Here is a 25,357-nt window from a genome sequence, read left to right as displayed (position 1 = left end):
CCCCTCCCGGACACCTGGGCCCCTCCCGGACGCCTGGGCCCCTCCCGGACGCCTGGGTCCCCCCCGGACACCTGGGCCCCTCCCGGACGCCTGGGCCCCCCCGGACACCTGGGCCCCTCCCTGACGCCTGGGCCCCTCCCGGATGCCTGGGCCCCCCCGGACGCCTGGGCCCCTGCGGACGTGTGCCCGCGAACGTGTCTCCCGGCTGCGGTCAGGAAACGTCGAACTTCCTCAACCTCATTCGAAACCGCTTCCCCCAGCCCCCCCCCCCCCGGGGACCCAGGCGTCCGGGCGCCGCCCCCTCCCCCCCTCCGTGGGACCCAGGCGTCCGGGGATCCCCCCCCCCCCGAGGTCCCTCCCCCAGGGAGCGGCTGGGGCTGTCGCCGGCGGCACCCGGACGCCTGGGTCCATCGCGAGGGAGAGGAGGTGAGAGAGGGTGGGGGGGGGGGGCTCGGACGCCTGGGCCCCTTAGGAAGGTCTAGGGGTCCCCGGACGCCTGGGCCCTTCTGGGGGGGTCTGGGAGGGGCCCGGACGCCTGGGTCCCTTGGGGGTGAGGGTCTAGGGGGCCCCGGACGCCGGGGCCCCTCGAGGGGGTCTTGGGTGCCCCGGACGCCTGGGCCCCTCGGAAGGTGCTGGTGGGGGGGGGGGGGGGATCCCGGACGCCTGGGCCCCTTGGGAAGGTCAAGGGGTGCCCGGACGCCGGGGCCCCTCGAGGGGGGTCTTGGGTGCCCCGGACGCCTGGGCCCCTCGGAAGGTGCTGGTGGGGGGGGGGGGGGTCCCGGACGCCTGGGTCCCTCAGGGCTCGGGGAGGGGGGAGAAGTGGGTCAGACTGGGAGGAACTGGGGGGAACTGGTCCCGGCTGCCATCGGAAGCTCAGCGTCTGGGTGTAGGCGGGTTGGGGGGGGGGGGGGGCCGGACGCCTGGGCCCCCTTCGGGGCGGGGGCGGGGTGTGATAACATCTCCCGGCCCTGACGTCACTCTGCCTGTCCCCTTTCGGGACCCAGGCGTCCGGGGGGGCCCCAACCCCCCCCCCCCCCGGTCCAGCCCCCGAGCAGGAAACGGCGTTAAACAAACATGGGTGGCACCAGCTGCCCGGACGCCTGGGCCCCTCCCGGACACCTGGGTCCCTTCTGGGTGCTTCACCCGGACGCCTGGGCCCCTCCCGGACACCTGGGTCCCTTCTGGGTGCTTCACCCGGACGCCTGGGCCCCTCCCGGACACCTGGGTCCCCTCCCGGACACCTGGGTCCCTTCTGGGTGCTTCACCCGGATGCCTGGGCCCCTCCCGGACACCTGGGTCCCTCCCGGACACCTGGGCCCCTCCCAGACACCTGGCTCCCTTCTGGGTGCATCACCCGGACGCCTGGGCCCCTCCCGGACACCTGGGCCCCTCCCGGACACCTGGGTCCCTTCTGGGTGCTTCACCCGGACGCCTGGGCCCCTCCTGGACACCTGGGCCCCTCCCGGACGCCTGGGCCCCTCCCGGACGCCTGGGTCCCTCCTGGACACCTGGGTCCCTTCTGGGTGCTTCACCTGGATGCCTGGGTCCCTCCTGGACACCTGGGCCCCTCCCGGACGCCTGGGCCCCTCCCGGACGCCTGGGTCCCTCCCGGACACCTGGGTCCCTTCTGGGTGCTTCACCCGGACGCCTGGACCCCTCCCGGACACCTGGGCCCCTCCCGGATGCCTGGGCCCCTCCCGGACACCTGGGCCCCTCCTGGACACCTGGGCCCCTCCCGGACACCTGGGTCCCTCCCGGATGCCTGGGCCCCTCCCGGACACCTGGGCCCCTCCTGGACACCTGGGTCCCTTCTGGGTGCTTCACCTGGATGCCTGGGTCCCTCCTGGACACCTGGGCCCCTCCCGGACGCCTGGGCCCCTCCCGGACGCCTGGGTCCCTCCCGGACACCTGGGTCCCTTCTGGGTGCTTCACCCGGACGCCTGGACCCCTCCCGGACACCTGGGCCCCTCCCGGATGCCTGGGCCCCTCCCGGACACCTGGGCCCCTCCTGGACACCTGGGCCCCTCCCGGACACCTGGGTCCCTCCCGGATGCCTGGGCCCCTCCCGGACACCTGGGCCCCTCCTGGACACCTGGGTCCCTTCTGGGTGCTTCACCTGGATGCCTGGGTCCCTCCCGGACACCTGGGCCCCTCCCGGACACCTGGGCCCCTCCCGGACACCTGGGTCCCTTCTGGGTGCTTCACCCGGACGCCTGGGCCCCTCCCGGACACCTGGGCCCCTCCTGGACACCTGGGTCCCCTCCCGGACGCCTGGGCCCCTCCCGGACACCTGGGTCCCTTCTGGGTGCTTCACCCGGACGCCTGGGCCCCTCCCGGACACCTGGGTCCCTTCTGGGTGCTTCACCCGGACGCCTGGGCCCCTCCTGGACACCTGGGCCCCTCCCGGACGCCTGGGCCCCTCCCGGACGCCTGGGTCCCCTCCCGGACGCCTGGGCCCCTTTGGACACATCGCTCAGAGCCGGGCCGAGCTGCCCGGACGCCTGGGCCCCTCCCGGACGCCTGGGCCCCTTTGGACACATCGCTCAGAGCCGGGCCGAGCTGCCCGGACGCCTGGGCCCCTCCCGGACGCCTGGGCCCCTCACCGTGTCCCCCCCCCCCGCCTCCTCTCCCAGGCAGGGCCGCCATGCTGGTGCTGGCCGTCTACGTCACCACCTTCCTCGTGGGGTTCCCGGCCAACGTCTTCGCCTTGGCCACGCTGCTGAGCAAGGCCCGCCGGGGCCTCTCGCCCGCCGAGATCCTGCTGCTCAACCTGACCGCGGCCGACCTCCTCCTGCTGCTCTTCCTGCCCTTCAAGATGGCCGAGGCAGCCGCCGGCATGACCTGGCCCCTGCCCGCCGCCCTCTGCCCCCTGGCCAACTTCTGCTTCTTCTCCAGCATCTACCTGAGCAGCCTCTTCTTGGCGGCCCTCAGCGTCGAGCGCTACCTCGGCGTCGCCTTCCCGCTCTGGCACAAGCTCCGGCGCCGGCCCCGGCTCTACCTGGCCGTCAGCGCCGGCCTCTGGCTCCTGGCCTGCTCCCACTGCTCCGTGGTCTTCTTCGCCGCCTTCCGCCCCACCAACAGCTCCGCCGGCGATGGCGGCGATGGCTTCGGCCCTCGGGCGGCCAACCCTGAGGTTCTGGTGGTCAACGGGACTGAGGTGGCCAACCCTGAGGTCTTGGTGGTCAACAGGACCGAGGTGGCCAACCCTGAGGTCTTGGCGGTCAACGGGGTTGAGATGGCCAACCCTGAGGTCCTGGTGGTCAATGGGGCCAAGACGTCCAACCCCAAGGTTCTGGTGGTCAACGGGGCCGAGATGTCCAATCCTGAGGTCCTCACAGTCAACGGGGCCAAGATGGCCAATCCCAAGGTCCTCACAGTCAACGGGGCCAAGACGGCCAATCCCGAGGTCCTGGCAGTCAACAGGGCCAAGACGCCCAACCCTGAGGTCCTCGCGGTCAACAAGTTGTCCAACCCCCAAGACGCCATCGCCAACCGTGACAGGCTCTCCAGCTCCGGTGGCTTCACGGCCAACGGCTCCACGACCCCCAACCTCGGCCTCGATGGACCTGGGGCCTCCGTCCTCCAAGCCACCGCCCCGCCGAGCGTCCCCGGCGGCGCCCAGGGCTTCCCGGCCGGCCGCGACGCCCCGACCTGCGGCGGCTCCCAGACGAGCTTCCGCTGCTACGACGACTTCTCCAAGGCGCAGCTGCGCTTCGTCCTGCCGCTGCGCCTGGAGCTCTTCCTCGTCCTCTTCCTGCTGCCCTTCGCCGTCACCGTCTTCTGCTACGTCAACTTCGTGCGGGCCCTGCTCGCCCGGCCCAACATCCCGCTGCGGAAGAAGCAGCGCGCCGTGGGGCTGGCCGTGGCCACCATGGTCAACTTCGGCCTCTGCTTCGCCCCCTACAACCTCTCGCACGTGGTGGGCTTCGCCCAGCAGCGCAGCCCCGGCTGGCGGCCCTACGCCCTGGTCCTCACCAGCCTCAACGCCGCCCTCGACCCCCTGGTCTTCTACTGCTCCTCGGCGGCCGTGCAGCGGGCGGTGGCCGCCGTGGCCGTGGCGGCGCGGGGCCGGGCGCGGGCCCTGGCGTCCCGGTGCTGCAGGCTGCGGCCCGCCGAGGCCGCCGCGGAGGAGACCGACGGGTCCTCGACGTGACCCCGCCCCCGTCGGGGGGCAAGCGGAGGGGGGGAGAGGGGGGTCTGGGGGGGGTCTTCAAGGATTTGGCCGACGCCGGGTCATGGGGACGTCTGCGACGTCCATGAGGCCGTGGACGACGCGGAGCCTCCGTCTTGGGCGATGGCATCAAGCGGTGCTGGGCGGTGATGGCACCTCCACGGTCCCCATGGGCCGAGGGTCTCCATGGGCTGAGGGTCTCCATGGGCTGAGGGTCGCCATGGGTTGAGGGTCGCCATGGCTCCATGGGTTGAGGGTCTCCATGGGCTGAGGGTCTCCATGGCTCCAGCATCTCCATGGGTTGAGGGTCGCCATGGGTTGAGGGTCTCCATGGCTCCATGGGTTGAGGGTCTCCATGGGTTGAGGGTCTCCATGGTCGCCATGGTTTGAGGGTCTCCATGGGTTGAGGGTCTCCATGACTCCATGGGTTGAGGGTCTCCATGGGTTGAGGGTCTCCATGGTCGCCATGGTTTGAGGGTCTCCATGGGTTGAGGGTCTCCATGGTCCCCATGGGCCGAGGGTCTCCATGGGTTGAGGGTCTCCATGGTCCCCATGGGCCGAGGGTCTCCATGGGTTGAGGGTCTCCATGGGTTGAGGGTCTCCATGGGTTGAGGGTCTCCATGGCTCCATGGGTTGAGGGTCTCTGTGGTCCCCACGGATTGAGGTCCTCCATGGCTCCATGGGCCCCATGGGCTGAGCTTCTCCAAGGGCCACCATCCCCATGGGCTGAGGCTCCCCACAGCGCCGTGGGCCCCATGGGGCCGTGGTCCCGGCGGGTTGACGGTCTCAAGGGCTCCGTGGTCCCAACGGGTTGAGGTTCTCCATGGGTCAACGTTCTCCATGGGTCAGCGTTCTCCATGGGTTGACGTTCTCCATGGGTCAACGTTCTCCATGGGTCTGTGTTTTCCATGGGTCCGCGTTCTCCATGGGTCAACGTTCTCCATGGGTCGACGTTCTCCGTGGGTCAACGTTCTCCGTGGGTCAACGTTCTCCGTGGGTCCGCGTTCTCCATGGGTCAATGTTCTCCATGGGTCAACGTTCTCCATGGGTTGACGTTCTCCATGGGTCAACGTTCTCCGTGGGTCAACGTTCTCCGTGGGTCGACGTTCTCCATGGGTCAACGTTCTCCATGGGTCCATGTTCTCCATGGGTCGATGTTCTCCGTGGGTCCATGTTCTCCATGGGTCGACGTTCTCCATGGGTCAACGTTCTCCATGGGTCCGCGTTCTCCATGGGTCCATGTTCTCCATGGGTCAGCGTTCTCCATGGGTCAACGTTCTCCGTGGGTCAACGTTCTCCATGGGTCAACGTTCTCCGTGGGTCCGCGTTCTCCATGGGTCAACGTTCTCCGTGGGTCAACGTTCTCCACGGTGCCGTGGGTCGGTGCTCTGAGGTCCTCCTCGGCCCCATGGCCACCTCCCCCCGGGGCTACGGTGGCCGCCGGGTCCCCCCACGCCATGGGGCAGCTCCCCCCACCCTTGGGCCCCCCCCCGGCCATGTTGGGCACCCGCCGTGGGGGGGGAGGGGGGGCACCACCCCCCCCCAAACATGACGTATTTATTTGGGACCGTGGTCCGAGAGTGGTCACTGCTTCGCGGGGGAGGGGCGCCCGGACGCCTGGGCCCCTTGGGGTGGGGGTGGGGAAGGGGGGGCGCCCGGACGCCTGGGCCCCTCCACCGTGGAGGGCGGCTGGTGCCCCCACGCGATCGACCCTGTTATTGCACCCCAGGGACTGCGTTGTCCCCCCCCCCTCCCCGGACGCCTGGGCCCCCGAGCTGGGCACCTCCCCTCCCCCTCCCCCTCCCCCTCCCCACCAGGGGCCCAGGCGTCCGGGAGCATTTGCCTACGGGGGAGCCGCAGGGAAAGCGGGATGCAAATGGGGCCAGGGAGGGGCAGGAAGCGGCCCGGACGCCTGGGCCCCCCCGGACACCTGGGCCCCTCCCGGACGCCTGGGCCCCTCCCGGACACCTGGGCCCCCCCGGATGCCTGGGCCCCTCCTGGACGCCTGGGCCCCTCCCGCCCGCCCTGTGCTTCCCCCCCCACCCAGAAAGGGCCCAGGCGTCCGGCCCTCCCCCCCCCATCTCCCTCCTGCCCGAGGAAGGACCCACCACTGGGACCAGTCCGAGCCCAAACTGGTTTTAATGGGACCTGCCGCGAGGCAGACACAGTTCCCCCCACACCGGGGGGGGGGGGGGGGACATGGGGGCGGGGCCTGAGTGATGCAGGGGGCGGGGCCACGGGGCAGGGGGCGGGGCCAGGGGAGCAATAGCGGGGTCGGGGGGGGCAATGGGGGAAGGAGGGGGGCAATGGGGTTGGGGGGCCCAGGGGGGCAGTTGGGGGTCTGGGGGGGCAATTGGGGGTCCCTGGGGGGCAGTTGGGGGTCTGGGGGGGCAATTGGGGGTCTGGGGGGGCAGTTAGGGGTCTGGGGGGGCAGTTGGGGGTCTGGGAGGGCAGTTGTGGATCCCTGGGGGGCAGTTGGGGGTCTGGGGGGGCAGTTGGGGGTCCCGGGGGGCAGTTGGGGGTCCCGGGGGGGCAGTTGGGGGTCTGGGGGGGCAGTTGGGGGTCCCGGGGGGCAATTGGGGGTCCCGGGGGGGCAGTTGGGGGTCTGGGGGGGCAGTTGGGGTTCCCGGGGGGCAGTTGGGGGTCCGGGGGGGCAGTTGGGGGTCCCGGGGGGACAATTGGGGGTCTGGGGGGGCAGTTGCGGATCCCTGGGGGGCAGTTGGGGCTCTGGGGGGGCAGTTAAGGGTCTGGGGGGGCAGTTGGTGGTCTGGGGGGGCAGTTAAGGGGCCCCAGGGGGGGCAGTTGGGGGTCCCGGGGGGCAATTGGGGGTCCCGGGGGGGCAGTTGGGGGTCTGGGGGGGCAGTTAAGGGTCTGGGGGGCAGTTGGGGGTCCTGGGGGGCAGTTGGGGGTCCCAGGGGGGCAGTTGGGGGTCTGGGGGGGCAGTTAAGGGTCTGGGGGGCAGTTGGGGGTCCCAGGGGGGGCAGTTGGGGGTCCCGGGGGGCAATTGGGGGTCCCAGGGGGGCAGTTGGGGGTCCCGGGGGGGCAGTTAAGGGTCTGGGGGGGCAGTTAAGGGTCTGGGGGGGCAGTTGGGGGTCACAGGGGGGCAGTTGGGGGCCCCGGGGGGCAGTTGGGGGTCTGGGGGGGCAGTTGGGTGTCCCGGGGGGCAATTGGGGGTCTGGGGGGGCAGTTGGGGTTCCGGGGGGGGCAATTGGGGGTCTGGGGGGGCAGTTAAGGGTCTGGGGGGGCAGTTGGGGGTCTGGGGGGCAGTTGGGGGTCTGGGGGGGGCAGTTGGGGGTCCGGGCAGGAAGCTGGGGGTCCCCCCGACCCCCAAAACTGCCTCAGCGACCCCAAAATTGCCCCACTCCCCCCCCGGGAGCCCCCTCTCCCCTTTCCGCGCCCAGAGGGGCCCAGGCGTCCGGGCACCCCCCCAACCCCCCCCCCACACCTGGGTCCCTCAAGAGAGGGGGGTCCCCGGACGCCTGGGCCCCTTATGGGTGGGGGGGCCGGACGCCTGGGCCCCCCCGGACTCCTGGGCCCCTTGGGAGGGTCCCCGGACGCCTGGGCCCCGGGGGGGGGCGGGGGGACTCACCGAGGAGGAGGAGGAGGAGGAAGGTTGAGCCCCGCATGGCACCGGGCCGGGACTCCTGGGCCCCTTCCCCTCCCCCCCTCCACATCCGGGGGGGGCGCGACAGGATGTGGGGGGGGGGAGGGGCGCGCCCGGGGGCCCAGGCGTCCGGGGAGCCCGGCCCCGCCCCCCCCCCCACCGCAGAGCCCCTTTTCTTTGGGGGGGGGGGCACCCGGACGCCTGGGCCCCTCGGACGCCTGGGCCCCTTCGGGGGTGGGGGGGGCAGGGGCTCCCGGACGCCTGGGCCCCCCCCGGACGCCTGGGCCCCTTGGGGAGGGGAGTGGGGAGGGGGGAGCAGGGGCTCCCGGACGCCTGGGCCCCCCCCCCCGGACGCCTGGGCCCCCCGGACGCCTGGGCCCCTGCGTGCAGCAGAACCGAGTCCCTCGTTCCCGCCCCTCCTTCAAAAGAGAAGCCCCGCCCCCTCCTAAGCCCCGCCCCTCATTAGCATATCGCCCCTCCCACCGTCCTGGGGAGGGGCCCAGGCGTCCCCGGGGGCCCAGGCGTCCGGGTGTCCCTTGGCCCCGCTCCCCCCCCCGCCCCCGCAGCCCTCGGGGAGGGGGGGGGGCCCAGGCGTTCCCCAGGCGGGGGCGGGGGGGGGGGGGCTCGCCCGGACGCCTGGGCCCTCCCGGCTGCTGGCTGCGGGGGCGGTGCAGGTGCGCCCGGACGCCTGGGCCCCCCCGGCGGGGGGGGGAGGTAGCTGACTCACCCCCTCCCCTGCTCCTAAATTTACCCCGGCTATAAAACCCCGCGGGCCCAGGCGTCCGGGCACCTGACGGCACAGGGGGCCCAGGCGTCCGGGGAGCAGGGGCCCAGGTGTCCGGGGAGCAGGGGCCCAGGTGTCCAGGGAGCAGGGGCCCAGGCGTCCGGGGACCTAACGGCACAGGGGGCCCAGGCGTCCGGGGAGCAGGGGCCCAGGCGTCCGGGGCCCAGGCATCCGGGCACGGGGACCCAGGCATCAGGGGGTCTCATGGCACAGGGGGCCCAGGTGTCCTGGCACCAGGGGCCCAGGCGTCCGGGCACCCAATGGCACAGGGGGCCCAGGCGTCCAGGGAGCAGGGGCCCAGGCGTCCGGGGACCTAACGGCACAAGGGGCCCAGGCGTCCGGGAGCAGGGGCCCAGGCGTCCGGGCACCTAACGGCACAGGGGGCCCAGGCGTCCGGGGACCAAGGACCCAGGCGTCCGGGGAGCTGGGGCCCAGGCGTCCGGGCACCCAATGGCACAGGGGACCCAGGTGTCCGGGGAGCAGGGGCCCAGGCGTCCGGGCACCAGGGTCCCAGGTGTCCGGGGACCTAATGGCACAAGGGGCCCAGGCGTCCGGGAGGAGGGACCCAGGCGTCCGGGCACCCAATGGCACAGGGGGCCCAGGCGTCCTGGCACCAGGGGCCCAGGTGTCTGGGGACCTAATGACACAAGGGGCCCAGGCGTCCGGGCACCCAATGGCACAGGGGGCCCAGGCGTCCTGGCACCAGGGGCCCAGGTGTCCGGGGACCTAATGACACAAGGGGCCCAGGCGTCCGGGGACCTAATGGCCCAGGGGCCCAGGCGTCCGGGGGGGTCTCATGGCACAGGGGGCCCAGGCGTCCGGGTCCCCCCCCCCGCCTCCCCCATCCTCCGCCCCTGGCTGAAGCCGCCCGGACGCCTGGGCCCCCCCAGGGCAGTGGCGCCCCCTAGAGGGGCTCCCCCTCCCCCCGCCCCTGCGGTCGCGTGGGCGGGGGGAGCCCTTAAAGGGCCAGCGCGCCCCCAAACCACCCCCCCCACCGTCGCGCCGCAGGGACGCCCTGGGTGACACATGACATCACCCGAGCGAAGGGCCCAGGCGTCCGGGGGCCTAGGCCCCGCCTCGGGCCGTGTCACCCGTCGCCGCGGCGACGCCGGTGGCGTTTCCCTCCGGGGCGGGGCCTCCCCCCCTAAAAGGGGCCCCGTCCCCGTCCCGGCCCCATTTGGACCTCGCGCCCCGGCGGGATGCGACCCCAGAGAGGTACGCGGCGCACCGGCCCTTTAAGGGGCAGCGGGCGGGGCAGAGGGGGGCGCTGGCCCTTTAAGAGACCTGTTTTTTTGGGGGGGGGGACGCTGGCCCTTTAAGAGCAGCCTTTGGGGGGGTATTGGCGCTTTAAGAGCCATGGGGGGGGTCGCACCCCGATTTTTTTGGCGGGGGGAGACAAGGAAGTGGAGCGACGCCGTCCCTTTAAGAGCGAAAGCGGGGGACTGTCCCTTTAAGAGCGACCTTTAAGGGGCGCTGGCCCTTTAAGACGGATGGAGGGCGCCGGCCCTTTAAGATGGGGGCAGTGGGGGCTTGGACGCCTGGGCCCCTCCCGGACACCTGGGCCCCTCCTGGACGCCTGGGCCCCCCCGATGCCTGGGCCCTTCCCGGACGCCTGGGCCCCTCCCGGACGCCTGGGCCCCCCCGGACACCTGGGCCCTTCCCGGACGCCTGGGCCCCTCCCGGACTCCTGGGCCCCCCCGGACGCCTGGGCTCCCCCGGACGCCTGGGCCCCTCTTAGATGCCTGGGTCCCCCCCGGACGCCTGGGCCCCCCCGGACGCCTGGGCCCCCCCACACGGACTCTCTCCATGTGTCCCCCGCGGGGGCGGAAGGAGGGAATCCCGTGGGGGGGGGCGTGGCCTTCCCCGGCCCCGCCCCCTCGGGTCCCCGCGGGGGCGGGGCTCTCCACGGGGGCGGGAGGGGGGGGTTTCCCCGTGACGTAGCAGCCGGCGGGGATTCCGCGCCGCGCTCCGCTGCCCCTCCCCCGCCCCCGCCGGGGACCCAGGTGTCCGGGGGGGGCCCAGGCGTCCGGGGGGGGCCCAGGCGTCCAGGAGGGATCCAGGCGTCCGGGGGGGCCCAGGCGTCCGGGGGGGGCCCAGGCGTCCGGGGGGGGGACCCAGGCGTCCGGGGGGGGCCCAGGCGTCCAGGAGGGACCCAGGCGTCCGGGGGGGCCCAGGCGTCCGGGGGGGGCCCAGGCGTCCGGGGGGGCCCAGGCGTCCGGGGGGGGCCCAGGCGTCCAGGAGGGACCCAGGCGTCCGGGGGGGGCCCAGGTGTCCAGGGGGGCCCAGGTGTCCGGGGGGGCCCAGGCGTCCGGGGGGGGCCCAGGCGTCCGGGGGGGCCCAGGCGTCCGGGGGGGGCCCAGGCATCCGGGGGGGGCCCAGGTGTCCGGGGGGGCCCAGGCGTCCGGGGGGGGCCCAGGTGTCCGGGGGGGCCCAGGCGTCCAGGAGGGACCCAGGCGTCCGGGGGGGCCCAGGCGTCCGGGAGGGGCCCAGGCGTCCGGGGGGGAGTCCCCGCTCCCCCCACCCCTCCCAGGGCCACCGGGAGCCCCCGGACGCCTGGGTCCCCGCGGGGTGGTGGGGGGTGGGGGAGGAGGGGGAACGCGAGGGCGGTGGGGACCCAGGCGTCCGGGTGACGTCACTTCCCCGCCGGTTTCCATGGCGGAAAAAAAACCCGCTGCGCTGCCTCCGCGCCCCCCCCCAACCCCGCCACGGGGACCCAGGTGTCCGGGAGGGACCCAGGCGTCCGGGGGGGCTCAAGTGTCTAGGAGGGGCCCAGGCGTCCGGGGGGACCCAGGCGTCCAGGGAGGGGCCCAGGCGTCCGGGAGGGGCCCAGGCGCCCGGGGGGTCCCAGGTGTCCGGGAGGGGCCCAGGTGTCCGGGGGGGGGACCCAGGTGTCCGGGAGGGGCCCAGGTGTCCGGGAGGGGCCCAGGCGTCCGGGGGGGTCCCAGGCGTCCGGGGGGGTCCCAGGCGTCCGGGAGGGGCCCAGGCGTCCGGGGGTCCCAGGCATCCGGGAGGGGCCCAGGCGTCCAGGGAGGGGCCCAGGCGTCCAGGGGTCCCAGGCGTCCGGGTGCCGCTGTCCCCGCAGGCGGTCGCCCCCCGGCGTCGCCCCCCCAGACGGTGAAGCAGCTGCTGAAGGTGCTGCGGCAGCAGCAGGGCGCCGGCGACCGGCCCCCCCCGGTGAGTGTCCCCCCCCCGTCCCCTCCCCCCCGAGGGGCCCAGGCGTCCGGGGTGACCCCGTGGCCCTGCCCCACCCGGACGCCTGGATCCGCTCTGACCCCCTTGTCCCCCTCTGCCAGGGCACAGCTGTGTCCCCCCTGCTCCCCCCGGCTGGTGAGTGACCCCCCCATGTCCCCCCATGTCCCTCCATGTCCCCCCATGTCCCCCCATGTCCCCCATGTCCCTCCATGTCCCTCCATGTCCCCCCATGTCCCCCCATGTCCCTCCATGTCCCCCCATGTCCCCCATGTCCCTCCATGTCCCCCCATGTCCCTCCATGTCCCCCATGTCCCCCATGTCCCCCCATGTCCCCCATGTCCCCCCATGTCCCCCCATGTCCCCCATGTCCCTCCATGTCCCCCCATGTCCCTCATGTCCCCTCACCCCATCTCCCCCCAGGTCCCTCTGTCCCAGTGGCCCCAGCTCCGGCCCCCCCCGCTGCCACCTGGTCCGGGGCCCCCTCAGCTGCCCCCAGTGCCGGGGCCTGTGGGGTCCCTGCTGTCCCCCACGGTGGCCCGGGGGGACCCTATGGGGCCGCGATGCCCAACCCGGGGGGCTGCCAGGTGAGGAGGGACCCACGGAGCTGCTGGGGCAATGGGGGGGGTTTATGGGGCAGGACACGGGGTCAACCGGGGCATTGGGGGGCCAACGGGGCTGGATCTGGGTCAACTGGGCCAATGGGGTGTCAATGGGCCTGGATGTGGGTCAACTGGGCCAATGGGGGGTCAATGGGGCTGGATGTGGGTCAACTGGGGCAATGGTGGGTCAATGGGGCTGGATGTGGGTCAACTGGGGCAATGGTGGGTCAATGGGGCTGGATGTGGGGTCAACTTGGGTGATGGAGGGTCAATGGGGCTGGATGTGGGGTCAACTGGGGCAATGGGGGGTCAATGGGGCTGGATGTGGGGGCAACAGGGGGGTCAATGGGGCTGGATGTGGGTCAACTGGGCCAATGGGGAGTCAATGGGGCTGGATGTGGGTCAACTGGGGCAATGGTGGGTCAACGGGGCTGGATGTGGGGGCAACGGGGGGTCAATGGGGCTGGATGTGGGGTCAACTGGGCCAATGTGGGGGGTCAATGGGGCAGGACACGGGGGCAACGGGGACCACGGTGGGCTCAGGGCCACCTCGACCTTCACCCCCGACCCTTGACCCCGGCGTTCCCGCAGGCCGCCGCCCCCTTCGGGCCCCCCGGCCCCGCCTGGGCCCTGCCAGCGCCGGGGGGCTCTTTGGGGCCCGGGGGGGCCCCGCTGGGGCCGTTGCCGGACCCCGACCCCGATCCCGAGCCGGCGCCGGGGGAGCTGGCGGCCGCCCGCGCCGCCGTCCGGGCCATGGACCCCCGGGAGCTGCTGCGGCAGGACGAGGAGGGCGACACGTGAGTGTGTGGGGGGGGGAAAGGGGCCGGACCGGGGTGACGTGGGGGACCAGAAAGGGGCCGGACCGGGGTGACGTGGGGGACCGGGGAGGGGACGGACTGGGGTGGGAACTGGGGGGACCTGGAACTGATGGGACCAGGAATGAGGTTGAGGGGGACCAAAAAGGGGCCGGACCGGGGTGACGTGGGGGACCGGGAAGGGGACGGACCGGGGTGGGAACTGGGGGGGACCTGGAACTCATGGGACCAGGAATGGGGTTGAGGGGGGACCAAAAAGGGGCCGGACCGGGGTGACGTGGGGGACCAGAAAGGGGCCGGACCGGGGTGACGTGGGGGACCGGGAAGGGGATGGACCAGGGACGGGGAACTGGGGGGACCCGGAACTGACGGGACCAGGAATGGGGTTGAGGGGGACTGGAAAGGGGCTGGACCAGGGTGACATGGGGGACTGGGAACGGGACGGACTGGGGTGACATGGGGGACTGGGGGGACCCGGAACTGATGGGGCGGGAATGGGGTTGAGGGGGGACCAAAAAGGGGTCGGACCAGGCCCCATATGGGGGACCGGGAAGGGGACGGACCAGGGACGGGGAACTGGGGGGACCCGGAACTGATGGGGCGGGAATGGGGTTGAGGGGGGACCAAAAAGGGGCCGGACCAGGCCCCATATGGGGGACTGGGAAGGGGACAGACCAGGGACGGGGAACTGGGGGGACCCAGAACTGATGGGGCGGGAATGGGGTTGAGGGGGGACCAGAAAGGGGTCGGACCAGGCCCCATATGGGGGACCGGGAAGGGGACGGACCGATGGGAACCCAGAGGCCTAGTGCAGGCCCGGATAGGCCGAGGCGCTGACGAGCGGGGGCAAACGAGGGGGCGCTGATGAAGGGGGGCAAACGAGGGGCCGCTAACGAGGGGCCGCTAACGAGGGGCCGCTAACGAGGGCGCTAACGAGGCCGCCGCAGGCTGCTGCACGTGCTCTGTGCCCGGGGGCTGCGGGCGCCGGCCCGGGCGGCCGCCGAGGCCTTCGAGGCCCTGGGGCAGCTGGAGCTGCGGGAGCATCGCGGGAAGGTAAGGGGGCGGGGCGTGATGACGTAATGATGAGGTAATAACATCGTACTGACCTGCTATTTACATCCCAATTCCACGCTAATTATGTTTTGCAATTACGTCGTGATCACATGCCATTACATGGTAATTACGTTGTAATTACAGGGTAACGACATGTAATTACAATGTAATAACGTGGTAATAACGGGGTAATCGGCGGTAACGGGGTGGAAAGAGGGTAAAACGTGGTAATAACGGGGCAATGAGGGGGTAACTGGGTAATAATGGAGTAATAACCGGGTAATACTGTGGTTGTGGGGGGGTTACAGGGTAATTATGGGTTAATTAGGGGGTTATGGGGGGTAATGGGGTGGTAACCAGGTAATAATGGGGTAATAACAGGGTAATAATGAGGTTATGGTGGGTTATGGGCTAATTATGGGGTAATTAGGGGGTTATGGGGCATAATGGGAAGGTAACAGGGTAATAATGGGGTAATAACAGAGTAATAATGGAGTAACAACACGGTAATAATGTGATTATGGGGGTTACAGGGTAATTATGGGGTAATGGGGCATACTGGGATGGTAACAGGGTAATAATGGGGTAACAACAGGGTAATAATGTGATTATGGGGGGTTACAGGGTAATTATGGGGTTATGGGGTGTAATGGGAAGGTAACAGGGTAACAACGGGGTGATACCCGGGTAATAATGGGGTAACAACAGGGTAACAATGGGGTAACAACAGGGTAATAACGTGATTATGGGGGTTACAGGGTAATTATGGGGTTATGGGGCATAATGGGATGGTAATGGGGTAACAATGGAGTAATAACAGGGTAATAATGGAGTAACAACAGGGTAATAACGTGATTATGGGGGTTACAGGGTAATTATGGGGTTATGGGGCGTAATGGGGTAATACCCGGGTAATAATGGGGCAATACCCGGGTAATAATGGGGTAATACCCGGGTAATAATGGGGTGACAACAGGGTAACAATGGGGTAACAACAGGGTAATAACGTGATTACGGGGCTTACAGGGTAATAGGGGGTAATTAGGGGGTTACAGGGCGTAATGGGGCGGTAACGAGGCGCTGAGAGCGTAATAACGGGCTAATTAACGAGGGGAGGAGCCTAACGAGGGGGTAAGGTTGGGAGCGGCGTTGGAGGGGGTGACAAGGGGGTGACAAGGGGTGACGAGGGGTGACGAGGGGTGACGGGGGGGTGACGAGGGGGTGACGAGGGGGTGACGAGGGGGTGACGAGGGGTGACGGGGGCGTGACGAGGGGGTGACGAGGGGTGACGAGGGGGTGACAAGGGGGTGACAAGGGGGTGACAAGGGGTGACGGGGGGGTGCCGGGGGGGTGCCGAGGGGGTGCCGAGGGGTGACGGGGGGGTGATGAGGGGGTGCCGAGGGGGTGCCGAGGGGGTGCCGAGGGGTGACGAGGGGTGCCGAGGGGGTGCCGAGGGGGTGACAAGGGGGTGCCGAGGGGTGCTGAGGGGGTGACGAGGGGTGCCGAGGGGGTGACAAGGGGGTGACAAGGGGGTGATGAGGGGTGATGAGGGGGTGCCGGGGGGGTGCCGAGGGGTGCCGAGGGGTGACGAGGGGGTGATGAGGGGTGCCGAGGGGGTGCCGAGGGGTGACGGGGGGGTGACGGGGGGGTGACGAGGGGGTGCCGAGGGGTGACGGGGGGGTGATGAGGGGGTGCCGAGGGGTGACGAGGGGTGACGGGGGGGTGATGAGGGGGTGCTGAGGGGTGATGAGGGGGTGCCGAGGGGTGATGAGGGGGTGATGAGGGGTGACAAGGGGGTGACGAGGGGTGACGAGGGGGTGACGGGGGGGTGACGGGGGGGTGACGGGGGGGTGACGAGGGGGTGCCGAGGGGTGACGAGGGGGTGACGAGGGGTGCCGAGGGGGTGCCGAGGGGTGACGAGGGGTGACGGGGGGGTGATGAGGGGTGACGAGGGGTGACGAGGGGTGACAAGGGGGTGCCGGGGGGGTGCCGAGGCCCCGCGCCGGTGACCCGTGTCCCCCCCCCAGACCCCGCTGCTGGTGGCGGGGGCGGCGGCGGCGGCCGGGGTGGTCGGGGACCTGCTGGCGCTGGGGGCCGACGCCGACGCCGCCGACCACCGGGGCCGGACCCTGCTCCACCTGGCCGCTACCTACGGGCTGCCCCGCGTCCTCCGGGTAGGGCCCGGCGGCACCGCACCAGGGGCCCAGGCGTCCGGGGGGCCCAGGAGTCCGGGGGGCCCAGGAGTCCGGGGGGGGCCCAGGCGTCCGGGAGGGGGAGACCCAGGAGTCCGGGGGGGGCCCAGGAGTCCGGGGGGGCCCAGGAGTCCGGGAGGGGGAGACCCAGGCGTCCGGGGGGACCCAGGCGTCCGGGGGGGCCCAGGCGTCCGGGGAGGGGGCCCAGGCGTCCGGGATAGGGACACCCCACCCCCACCCCCGGGGGGGCCCAGGCGTCCAGGGGGCCCAGGCATCCGGGGGGCCCAGGCATCCGGGGGGGCCCAGGAGTCCCGGAGGGGGAGGCCCAGGCGTCCGGGGGGGCCCAGGCGTCTGGGGGGGCCCAGGAGTCCGGGAGGGGGAGACCCAGGAGTCCGGGGGGGACCCAGGAGTCCGGGGGGGGCCCAGGAGTCCGGGGGGGCCCAGGCGTCCGGGAGGGGGAGACCCAGGAGTCCGGGGGGGGCCCAGGAGTCCGGGGGGGGGGGGCCCAGGCGTCTGGGGGGGCCCAGGCATCCAGGGGGGCCCAGGCGTCCGGGAGGGGGAGACCCAGGAGTCCGGGGGGCCCAGGCATCCGGGGGGGCCCAGGAGTCCAGGGGGCCCAGGCGTCCAGGGGGCCCAGGCATCCGGGGGGGCCCAGGAGTCCAGGGGGCCCAGGCATCCGGGGGGCCCAGGCGTCTGGGGGGGCCCAGGAGTCCGGGAGGGGGAGACCCAGGCGTCCGGGGGGACCCAGGCGTCCGGGGGGGCCCAGGCGTCCGGGGAGGGGGCCCAGGCGTCCGGGATAGGGACACCCCACCCCCACCCCCGGGGGGGCCCAGGCGTCCAGGGGGCCCAGGCATCCGGGGGGCCCAGGCATCCGGGGGGGCCCAGGAGTCCCGGAGGGGGAGGCCCAGGCGTCCGGGGGGGCCCAGGCGTCTGGGGGGGCCCAGGAGTCCGGGAGGGGGAGACCCAGGCGTCCAGGGGGACCCAGGAGTCCGGGGGGGGCCCAGGAGTCCGGGGGGGCCCAGGCGTCCGGGAGGGGGAGACCCAGGAGTCCGGGGGGGGCCCAGGAGTCCGGGGGGGGGGGGCCCAGGCGTCTGGGGGGGCCCAGGCATCCAGGGGGGCCCAGGCGTCCGGGAGGGGGAGACCCAGGAGTCCGGGGGGCCCAGGCATCCAGGGGGGCCCAGGCGTCCGGGAGGGGGAGACCCAGGCGTCCAGGGGGCCCAGGCATCCGGGGGGGCCCAGGAGTCCAGGGGGCCCAGGCGTCCAGGGGGCCCAGGCATCCGGGGGGGCCCAGGAGTCCAGGGGGCCCAGGCATCCGGGGGGCCCAGGCGTCTGGGGGGGCCCAGGAGTCCGGGAGGGGGAGACCCAGGCGTCCGGGGGGACCCAGGCGTCCGGGGGGGCCCAGGCGTCCGGGGAGGGGGCCCAGGCGTCCGGGATAGGGACACCCCACCCCCACCCCCGGGGGGGCCCAGGCGTCCGGGCGCTCACCCCTCCCCCCCCCCCAGGCCGTGATGGCGTCCGGGGTCCCCGTGAACGTGGAGGCGAGAAACTTCGAAGGTGGGAACATTTGGGGGGGGGCCGGTTTTGGGGGGGGTCACTGGGGTCCCCAATTTGGGGGGGGGTCCCAGTTTGGGGGGGGGACCCTGGAGGGGGGGGTCTCTGTTTTGGGGGGGTCACTGGGGTCCCCAATTTGGGGGGGGTCCCCAGTTTGGGGGGGGGTCCCAATTTGGGGAGGGTCCCAATTTGGTGGGGGGACCCTGGAGGGGGGGGTCTCTGTTTTGGGGGGGTCACTGGGGTCCCCAATTTGGGGGGGGTCCCCAGTTTGGGGGGGGGTCCCAATTTGGGGAGGGTCCCAATTTGGTGGGGGGACCCTGGAGGGGGGGGTCTCTGTTTTGGGGGGGTCACTGGGGTCCCCCATTTGGGGGGGGGTCCCAATTTGGGGGCGTCCCCAGTTTGGGGGGTGGCCCTGGACAGGGGGGGTCTCTGTTTTGGGGGGGTCACTGGGGTCGAGGGGGGGTCCCTGATTTTGGGTGGCCCCTTGGGGGGGGGTCTCTCTTTGGGGGGGGGTCCCGAGAGTCCCCAATTTGGGGGGGGGGGTCATCGATTTGGGGGGTTTCTCTGGTTCGGGGGTCCCCAACGTTGGGGGGGTCCCTTCTCTGGGGGGGGCTCATTTGTGGGGTCCCCAGTATTGGGGGGGTCTCGTGGGGGGGAGCCCCAATTTGGGGGGGGATTTGGGGGGTCCCTAGGGGAATCTGGGAGTGGGGGGGGTCCCCATTTTGGGGGGGGGTTTGGGGGGGCCCTAGGGGAATCTGGGAGTGGGGGGGGTCCCCATTTTGGGGGGGGGTTTGGGGGGGCCCTAGGGGAATCTGGGAGTGGGGGGGGTCCCCATTTTGGGGGGGGGATTTGGGGGGGCCCTAGGGGAATCTGGGAGTGGGGGGGGGTCCCCATTTTGGGGGGGGGATTTGGGGGGTCCCTAGGGGAGTCTGGGAGTGGGGGGGATCCCCATTTGGGGGGGGGATTTGGGGGGGCCCTAGGGGAATCTGGGAGTGGGGGGGATCCCCATTTGGGGGGGGGATTTGGGGGGGCCCTAGGGGAATCTGGGAGTGGGGGGGGTCCCCATTTTGGGGGGGGATTTGGGGGGGCCCTAGGGGAATCTGGGAGTGGGGGGGGTCCCCATTTTGGGGGGGGGATTTGGGGGGGCCCTAGGGGAATCTGGGAGTGGGGGGGGTCCCCATTTTGGGGGGGGATTTGGGGGGGCCCTAGGGGAATCTGGGAGTGGGGGGGGTCCCCATTTTGGGGGGGGATTTGGGGGGCCCTAGGGGAATCTGGGAGTGGGGGGGGTCCCCATTTTGGGGGGGCCCTAGGGGAATCTGGGAGTGGGGGGGGTCCCCATTTTGGGGGGGGATTTGGGGGGGCCCTAGGGGAATCTGGGAGTGGGGGGGGTCCCCATTTTGGGGGGGCCCTAGGGGAATCTGGGAGTGGGGGGGGTCCCCATTTTGGGGGGGGGATTTGGGGGGGCCCTAGGGGAATCTGGGAGTGGGGGGGGGGTCCCCATTTTGGGCTGTTTCCCCACGTTTTCGGGGACGCCCCCCCACGCTGACCCCCCCCCCCCCGGCAGGCCAGACCCCCCTGCACTGCGCCGTGCTCTCCCACAATGCCTCGCTGCGGGCGGGGGGGGGCGGCGGCGGCGGGACCCCCCAGGACCGGCTGCTCTGCGTGGAGCTGCTGCTGCGCATGGGGGCCGACTGCGCCAGCCAGGTACCCGGACGCCGGGGCCCCTCGGACGCCTGGGCCCCCCCCCGTCACAGGAGGAGCTTTGGGGGGGGGGGTGGGGAGAGACGTGACCCCCCCCCCGGACTCCTGGGCCCCTCGGACGCCTGGGCCCCCCCCCCGTCACAGGAGGAGCTTTGGGGGGGGGGGAGAGACGTGACCCCCCCCCGGACTCCTGGGCCCCTCGGACGCCTGGGCCCCCCCCGTCACAGGAGGAGCTTTGGGGGGGGGGGTGGGGAGAGACGTGACCCCCCCCCCGGACTCCTGGGCCCCTCGGACGCCTGGGCCCCCCCCCCGTCACAGGAGGAGCTTTGGGGGGGGGGGAGAGACGTGACCCCCCCCCGGACTCCTGGGCCCCTCGGACGCCTGGGCCCCCCCCCCGTCACAGGAGGAGCTTTGGGGGGGGGGGGTGGGGAGAGACGTGACCCCCCCCGGACTCCTGGGCCCCTCGGACGCCTGGGCCCCCCCCGTCACAGGAGGAGCTTTGGGGGGGTGGTGGGGAGAGACGTGACCCCCCCCGGACTCCTGGGCCCCTCGGACGCCTGGGCCCCCGCCCGTCACAGGAGGAGCTTTGGGGGGGGTGGTGGGGAGAGACGTGACCCCCCCCCCGGACTCCTGGGCCCCTCGGACGCCTGGGCCCCCCCCCGTCACAGGAGGAGCTTTGGGGGGGGGGGGTGGGGAGAGACGTGACCCCCCCCGGACTCCTGGGCCCCTCGGACGCCTGGGCCCCCCCCCGTCACAGGAGGAGCTTTGGGGGTGGTGGGGAGAGACGTGACCCCCCCCCGGACTCCTGGGCCCCTCGGACGCCTGGGCCCCCCCCCCGTCACAGGAGGAGCTTTGGGGGGGGGGGGAGAGACGTGACCCCCCCCCCGGACTCCTGGGCCCCTCGGACGCCTGGGCCCCCCCCCCGTCACAGGAGGAGCTTTGGGGGGGGGGGGGGAGAGACGTGACCCCCCCCCCGGACTCCTGGGCCCCTCGGACGCCTGGGCCCCCCCCCGTCACAGGAGGAGCTTTGGGGGGGGGGGGTGGGGAGAGACGTGACCCCCCCCCGGACTCCTGGGCCCCTCGGACGCCTGGGCCCCCCCGTCACAGGAGGAGCTTTGGGGGGGGGTGGTGGGGAGAGACGTGACCCCCCCCCGGACTCCTGGGCCCCTCGGACGCCTGGGCCCCCCCCCCGTCACAGGAGGAGCTTTGGGGGGGGGGGGTGGGGAGAGACGTGACCCCCCCCCGGACTCCTGGGCCCCTCGGACGCCTGGGCCCCCCCGTCACAGGAGGAGCTTTGGGGGGGGGTGGTGGGGAGAGACGTGACCCCCCCCCGGACTCCTGGGCCCCTCGGACGCCTGGGCCCCCCCCCGTCACAGGAGGAGCTTTGGGGGGGGGGGAGAGACGTGACCCCCCCGGACTCCTGGGCCCCTTTGCCCCCCCCCCAGGACATGAAGAGCAGCCAGACGGTGCTGCACTTGGCCGTGCGGGGGGGGAACCTGGCCCTCGCCCACCTCCTGCTCCGGCAGCCCGGGGCGGCCCCCCGCCTCGTCAACGCGAAGGTCGGGGGGGCTCGCTGGGGGGGGCTGGGGGCGAGCCGGGGGGCTTGGGGGGGCTCGGGGGGGGGGCTGGGGGGCTCTATGGGGGGTTGGAGGCGTCTATGGGGGATCTATGGGGGGTTGGAGGCATCTATGGGGGATCTATGGGGGTTGGAGATGTCTATGGGGGATCTATGGGGGGGTTGGAGATGTCTAGGGGGGATCTATGGGGGGTTGGAGATGTCTATGGGGGATCTATGGGGGGTTGGAGGCATCTATGGGGGATCTATGGGGGGTTGGAGATGTCTATGGGGGATCTATGGGGGGTTGGAGATGTCTGGGGGGATCTATGGGGAGACTGGAGATGTCTATGGGGAATCTATGGGGGGTTGGAGATGTCTGGGGGGCTCTATGGGGGGTTGGAGATGTCTATGGGGATCTATGGGGGGTTGGAGGCATCTATGGGGGATCTATGGGGGGTTGGAGATGTCTGGGGGGATCTATGGGGGGTTGGAGGCATCTATGGGGGATCTATGGGGGGTTGGAGATGTCTGGGGGGATCTATGGGGGGTTGGAGGCGTCTATGGGGGATCTATGGGGGGTTGGAGATGTCTGGGGGGATCTATGGGGGGGTTGGAGGCGTCTATGGGGGCTCTATGGGGGGTTGGAGGCATCTATGGGGGATCTATGGGGGGTTGGAGATGTCTGGGGGGATCTATGGGGGGTTGGAGGCGTCTATGGGGGATCTATGGGGGGTTGGAGGCATCTATGGGGGCTCTATGGGGGGTTGGAGATGTCTGGGGGGATCTATGGGGGGGTTGGAGGCGTCTATGGGGGATCTATGGGGGGTTGGAGGCATCTATGGGGGATCTATGGGGGGTTGGAGGTGTCTATGGGGGATCTATGGGGAGATTGGAGATGTCTATGGGGATCTATGGGGGGTTGGAGGCATCTATGGGGGCTCTATGGGGGGTTGGAGATGTCTATGGGGGATCTATGGGGGGTTGGAGATGTCTGGGGGGATCTATGGGGAGACTGGAGATGTCTATGGGGAATCTATGGGGGGTTGGAGATGTCTGGGGGGCTCTATGGGGGGTTGGAGATGTCTATGGGGATCTATGGGGGGTTGGAGGCATCTATGGGGGATCTATGGGGGGTTGGAGATGTCTGGGGGGATCTATGGGGGGTTGGAGGCATCTATGGGGGATCTATGGGGGGTTGGAGATGTCTGGGGGGATCTATGGGGGGTTGGAGGCATCTATGGGGGATCTATGGGGGGTTGGAGATGTCTGGGGGGATCTATGGGGGGTTGGAGGCATCTATGGGGGATCTATGGGGGGTTGGAGATGTCTGGGGGGATCTATGGGGGGTTGGAGGCATCTATGGGGGATCTATGGGGGGTTGGAGATGTCTGGGGGGATCTATGGGGCACTGAAGGTATCTATGGGGCCTTGGGGGTGTCAGTGGGGTCTCCATGGGGTGCGGGGGGGGATCTATGGGGCAGGGGGGCTCCGTGGGGCTGGGGGTGTCAGTGGGGGCTCTATGGGGCTGGGGGGGATCTATGGGGCTGGGGGTGTCTCTGGGGCTCCATGGGCCCTGGGGGTGTCAGTGGGGGCTCTATGGGGTGTGTGGGGGGATCTATGGGGCTGGGGGTGTCAGTGGGGGCTCCACGGGCCCTGGGGGTGTCAGTGGGGTCTCCATGGGGCGGGGGGGGCATCTATGGGGCTGGGGGTGTCAGTGGGGGCTCCATGGGCTCTGGGGGTGTCAGTGGGGGCTCTATGGGGCACGGGGGGGATCTATGGGGCGGGGGGGGCATCTATGGGGCTGGGGGTGTCAGTGGGGGCTCCATGGGCTCTGGGGGTGTCAGTGGGGTCTCCATGGGGCGGGGGGGGCATCTATGGGGCTGGGGGTGTCAGTGGGGGCTCCATGGGCTCTGGGGGTGTCAGTGGGGTCTCCATGGGGCGCGGGGGGGGCATCTATGGGGCCGGGGGCGCTGAGGCAGCCGCCCCCCCCCAGGCGCACGGCAACACCCCCCTGCACATGGCGGCGGCGCTGCCGGGGGGGCCCAGCCAGGAGCCCCTGGTGCGGCTGCTGCTGGCCTGGGGGGCCGACGCCGGCGCCCGCAACCTCGAGCACGACCTGCCCCACGGCCTGCTGCCCCCCGGCCCCCCCGGCGACCAGGTGGGGCCCCCGCCGCCCCCCCTGCACCCCGAAATGCCCCCTCTGCACCCCGAAATGCCCCCTCTGCACCCCAAATGCCCCTCCTGCACCCCAAATGCCCCTCCTGCACCCCGAAATCCTGCCCTGGGACCCCAAATCCCTCTCCTGCACCCCAAAATCACCTTCCTGCACCCCAAAATCACCTTCCTGCACCCCGAAATGCCCCCTCTGCACCCTGAAATGCCCCTCCTGCACCCCAAAATCCTGCCCTTCTGCCCCAAATCCCTCTCCTTTACCCCAAAATCCCCTCCTGCACCCCAAAATCACCTTCCTGCACCCCAAATCCTGCCCTTCTGCCCCAAATGCCCCTCCTGCACCCCAAAATGCCCCTCCTGCACCCCGAAATCCCCCTCCTGCACCCCGAAATGCTCCTCCTTCACCCCAAAATCACCTTCCTGCACCCCAAAATCCTGCCCTGGGCCCCCAAATCCCCCCCAGCACCCAAAATCCTGCCCCTCTGCCCCAAATCCCCCTCCTGCACTCCAAAATCCCCCACTTGCACCCCAAAATCTCCCCCCTGCACCCCAAATCCTGCCCCTTTGCCCCAAATCCCTCTCCTTCACCCCCAAATCCCCCTCCTGCACCCCAAAATGCCCCTCCTGCACCCCGAAATCCCCCTCCTGCACCCCAAAATCACCTTTCTGCACCCCAAAATCCCCCCCCAGCACCCAAAATCCTGCCCTGGGACCCCAAATCCCCCCCAGCCCCCCAAATCCTGCCCCTTTGCCCCAAATCCCCCTCCTTTACCCCCAAATCCCCCTTTTGCACCCCAAAATCCCTCCAGCACCCAAAATCTTCCCTCCTGCACCCAAAATGTCCCTCCTGCACCCCAAATCCTGCCCCTCTGCCCCAAATCCCCCTCCTTTACCCCCAAAACCCCCTCCTGCACCCCAAAACCCCCCTCCCGCCCCCCAAATCCTGCCCCTTTGCCCCCAAATCCCCCCAAACTCCCCCTTTCTTGGCCCCCCCCATGTCCCCCCCCCATTTTGGGGGCCCCTCCCTGACCCGCCCCTCCCCCCCCCGCAGCTCCGCCTCCTCCTGAAGAGCCGCCGCACCGCCCGCCGCCCCTCCCCCGCCTCCTAGGGGCACCCGGAAGTGACGTCAGAGGGGGGGGGGACACGCCCCCAAAATGGGGGAGGGGCCCAAACTACCCCTGCTCTGATCTACCAGGGTGGGGGGCACCCGGACGCCTGGGCCCCTCCCAGCATGAAGGGGGTTCCCCTCCCCCCACAGGGGGGCCCAGGCATCCGAGGCGCCTCGTTTTCCTCGATTTCCGTGAAATCTGACATTTTGGGGTGGGAGGGGGTGAGGGGGGGGCGGAGCTTCCCCCGAGGGGCCCAGGCGTCCGAGTCCCGCCCCCCTCCCTCCCCCCCATTTCTGTGAAATGAATCTCTGAACCACATTGGTTTTTTTGGGGGGGGGGAACGTAAAAATAGGGGGGTGCCCAAGGGACCCAGGCGTCCGGGCACCCCCTCCCCCCCCCTTGAGGGGCGTTGCCCCTTTCAGACAGAAGTTGTTGCCCCTTTAAGGGGGGCGTTGCCCCTTTAAGAAGGAGGGCGTGGCCCCTATAATAGGGCGTTGCCCCTTTAAGCAGGGCGTTGCCCTTTTAAGGAGGGCGTGGCCTCTTTAAGGGGGCGTGGCCCTTTCATGAAGGAGACCACCGTCCCTTTAAGACTGGGGTTGTTGCCCCTTTAAGAAGGAGGGCGTTGCCCCTTTAAACAGGAGAGCGTTGCCCCTTTAAGAAGGGGGGACCACCCCATGGCCTCAGTGGGGGCGGGGCTGCCGTGTAGCCCCGCCCCCTCCCTATTGACCCTCCCCCCAAATTTGGGGGTGGAGACCCCCAAAGGGGGGGAGGGGGAGACCTGGCTCGTTAATGAGGTGCCTAATTAGGGGGGGAGGGGCTTAAAGGGGCCCCCCTCCAAGGGGGGGGTCCCACACTG

At 71.1% G+C, this 25,357-nt stretch overlaps 3 protein-coding genes across 3 annotated transcripts in view; 2 read left to right on the top strand and 1 right to left on the bottom strand.

The window, feature by feature from the left end:
- The first annotated feature begins 2,644 nt into the window (after positions 1–2,644).
- Positions 2,645–4,153, top strand: LOC135325455 (free fatty acid receptor 3-like). The gene has a single exon (XM_064503539.1). The coding sequence runs from the start codon at positions 2,645–2,647 to the stop codon at positions 4,151–4,153; it is 1,509 nt and encodes a 502-aa protein (XP_064359609.1).
- Positions 4,154–9,681: 5,528 nt separating this feature from the next.
- Positions 9,682–25,353, top strand: NFKBID (NFKB inhibitor delta). Its single transcript, XM_064503528.1, has 12 exons — positions 9,682–9,774; positions 11,642–11,733; positions 11,853–11,886; positions 12,172–12,335; positions 12,942–13,147; positions 14,113–14,218; positions 16,246–16,392; positions 17,913–17,964; positions 19,526–19,665; positions 21,108–21,221; positions 23,214–23,378; positions 24,444–25,353. Exons 1-12 carry the CDS (start codon positions 9,759–9,761, stop codon positions 24,498–24,500), a joined length of 1,293 nt encoding a protein of 430 aa, XP_064359598.1. The 5' UTR covers positions 9,682–9,758; the 3' UTR covers positions 24,501–25,353.
- Positions 25,288–25,357, bottom strand: part of NPHS1 (NPHS1 adhesion molecule, nephrin) — a 35,109-nt gene continuing 35,039 nt past the window's right edge. The window contains exon 28 of the mRNA XM_064503538.1: positions 25,288–25,299. Coding sequence (XP_064359608.1) covers positions 25,288–25,299 — 12 coding nt within the window. The remainder of the gene's footprint in view (positions 25,300–25,357) is intronic.

Source organism: Dromaius novaehollandiae, chromosome 38 (genome assembly GCF_036370855.1).
Source record: "Dromaius novaehollandiae isolate bDroNov1 chromosome 38, bDroNov1.hap1, whole genome shotgun sequence".
Lineage (NCBI taxonomy): Eukaryota > Metazoa > Chordata > Aves > Casuariiformes > Dromaiidae > Dromaius > Dromaius novaehollandiae.
Note: the sequence above shows the minus strand (reverse complement) of the source record. Positions and strands in the feature narration are given on the sequence as shown.

Coding starts and splice junctions, on each gene's coding strand:
- NFKBID (XM_064503528.1), top strand. Junction 11,734..11,852: donor CCGGCGACCGGCCCCCCCCG/GTGAGTGTCCCC, acceptor CCCCTCTGCCAG/GGCACAGCTGTGTCCCCCCT. Junction 16,393..17,912: donor GGCTGCCCCGCGTCCTCCGG/GTAGGGCCCGGC, acceptor CCCCCCCCCCAG/GCCGTGATGGCGTCCGGGGT.
- LOC135325455 (XM_064503539.1), top strand. CDS start 2,645: ATGCTGGTGCTGGCCGTCTACGTCACCACCTTCCTCGTGGGGTTCCCG.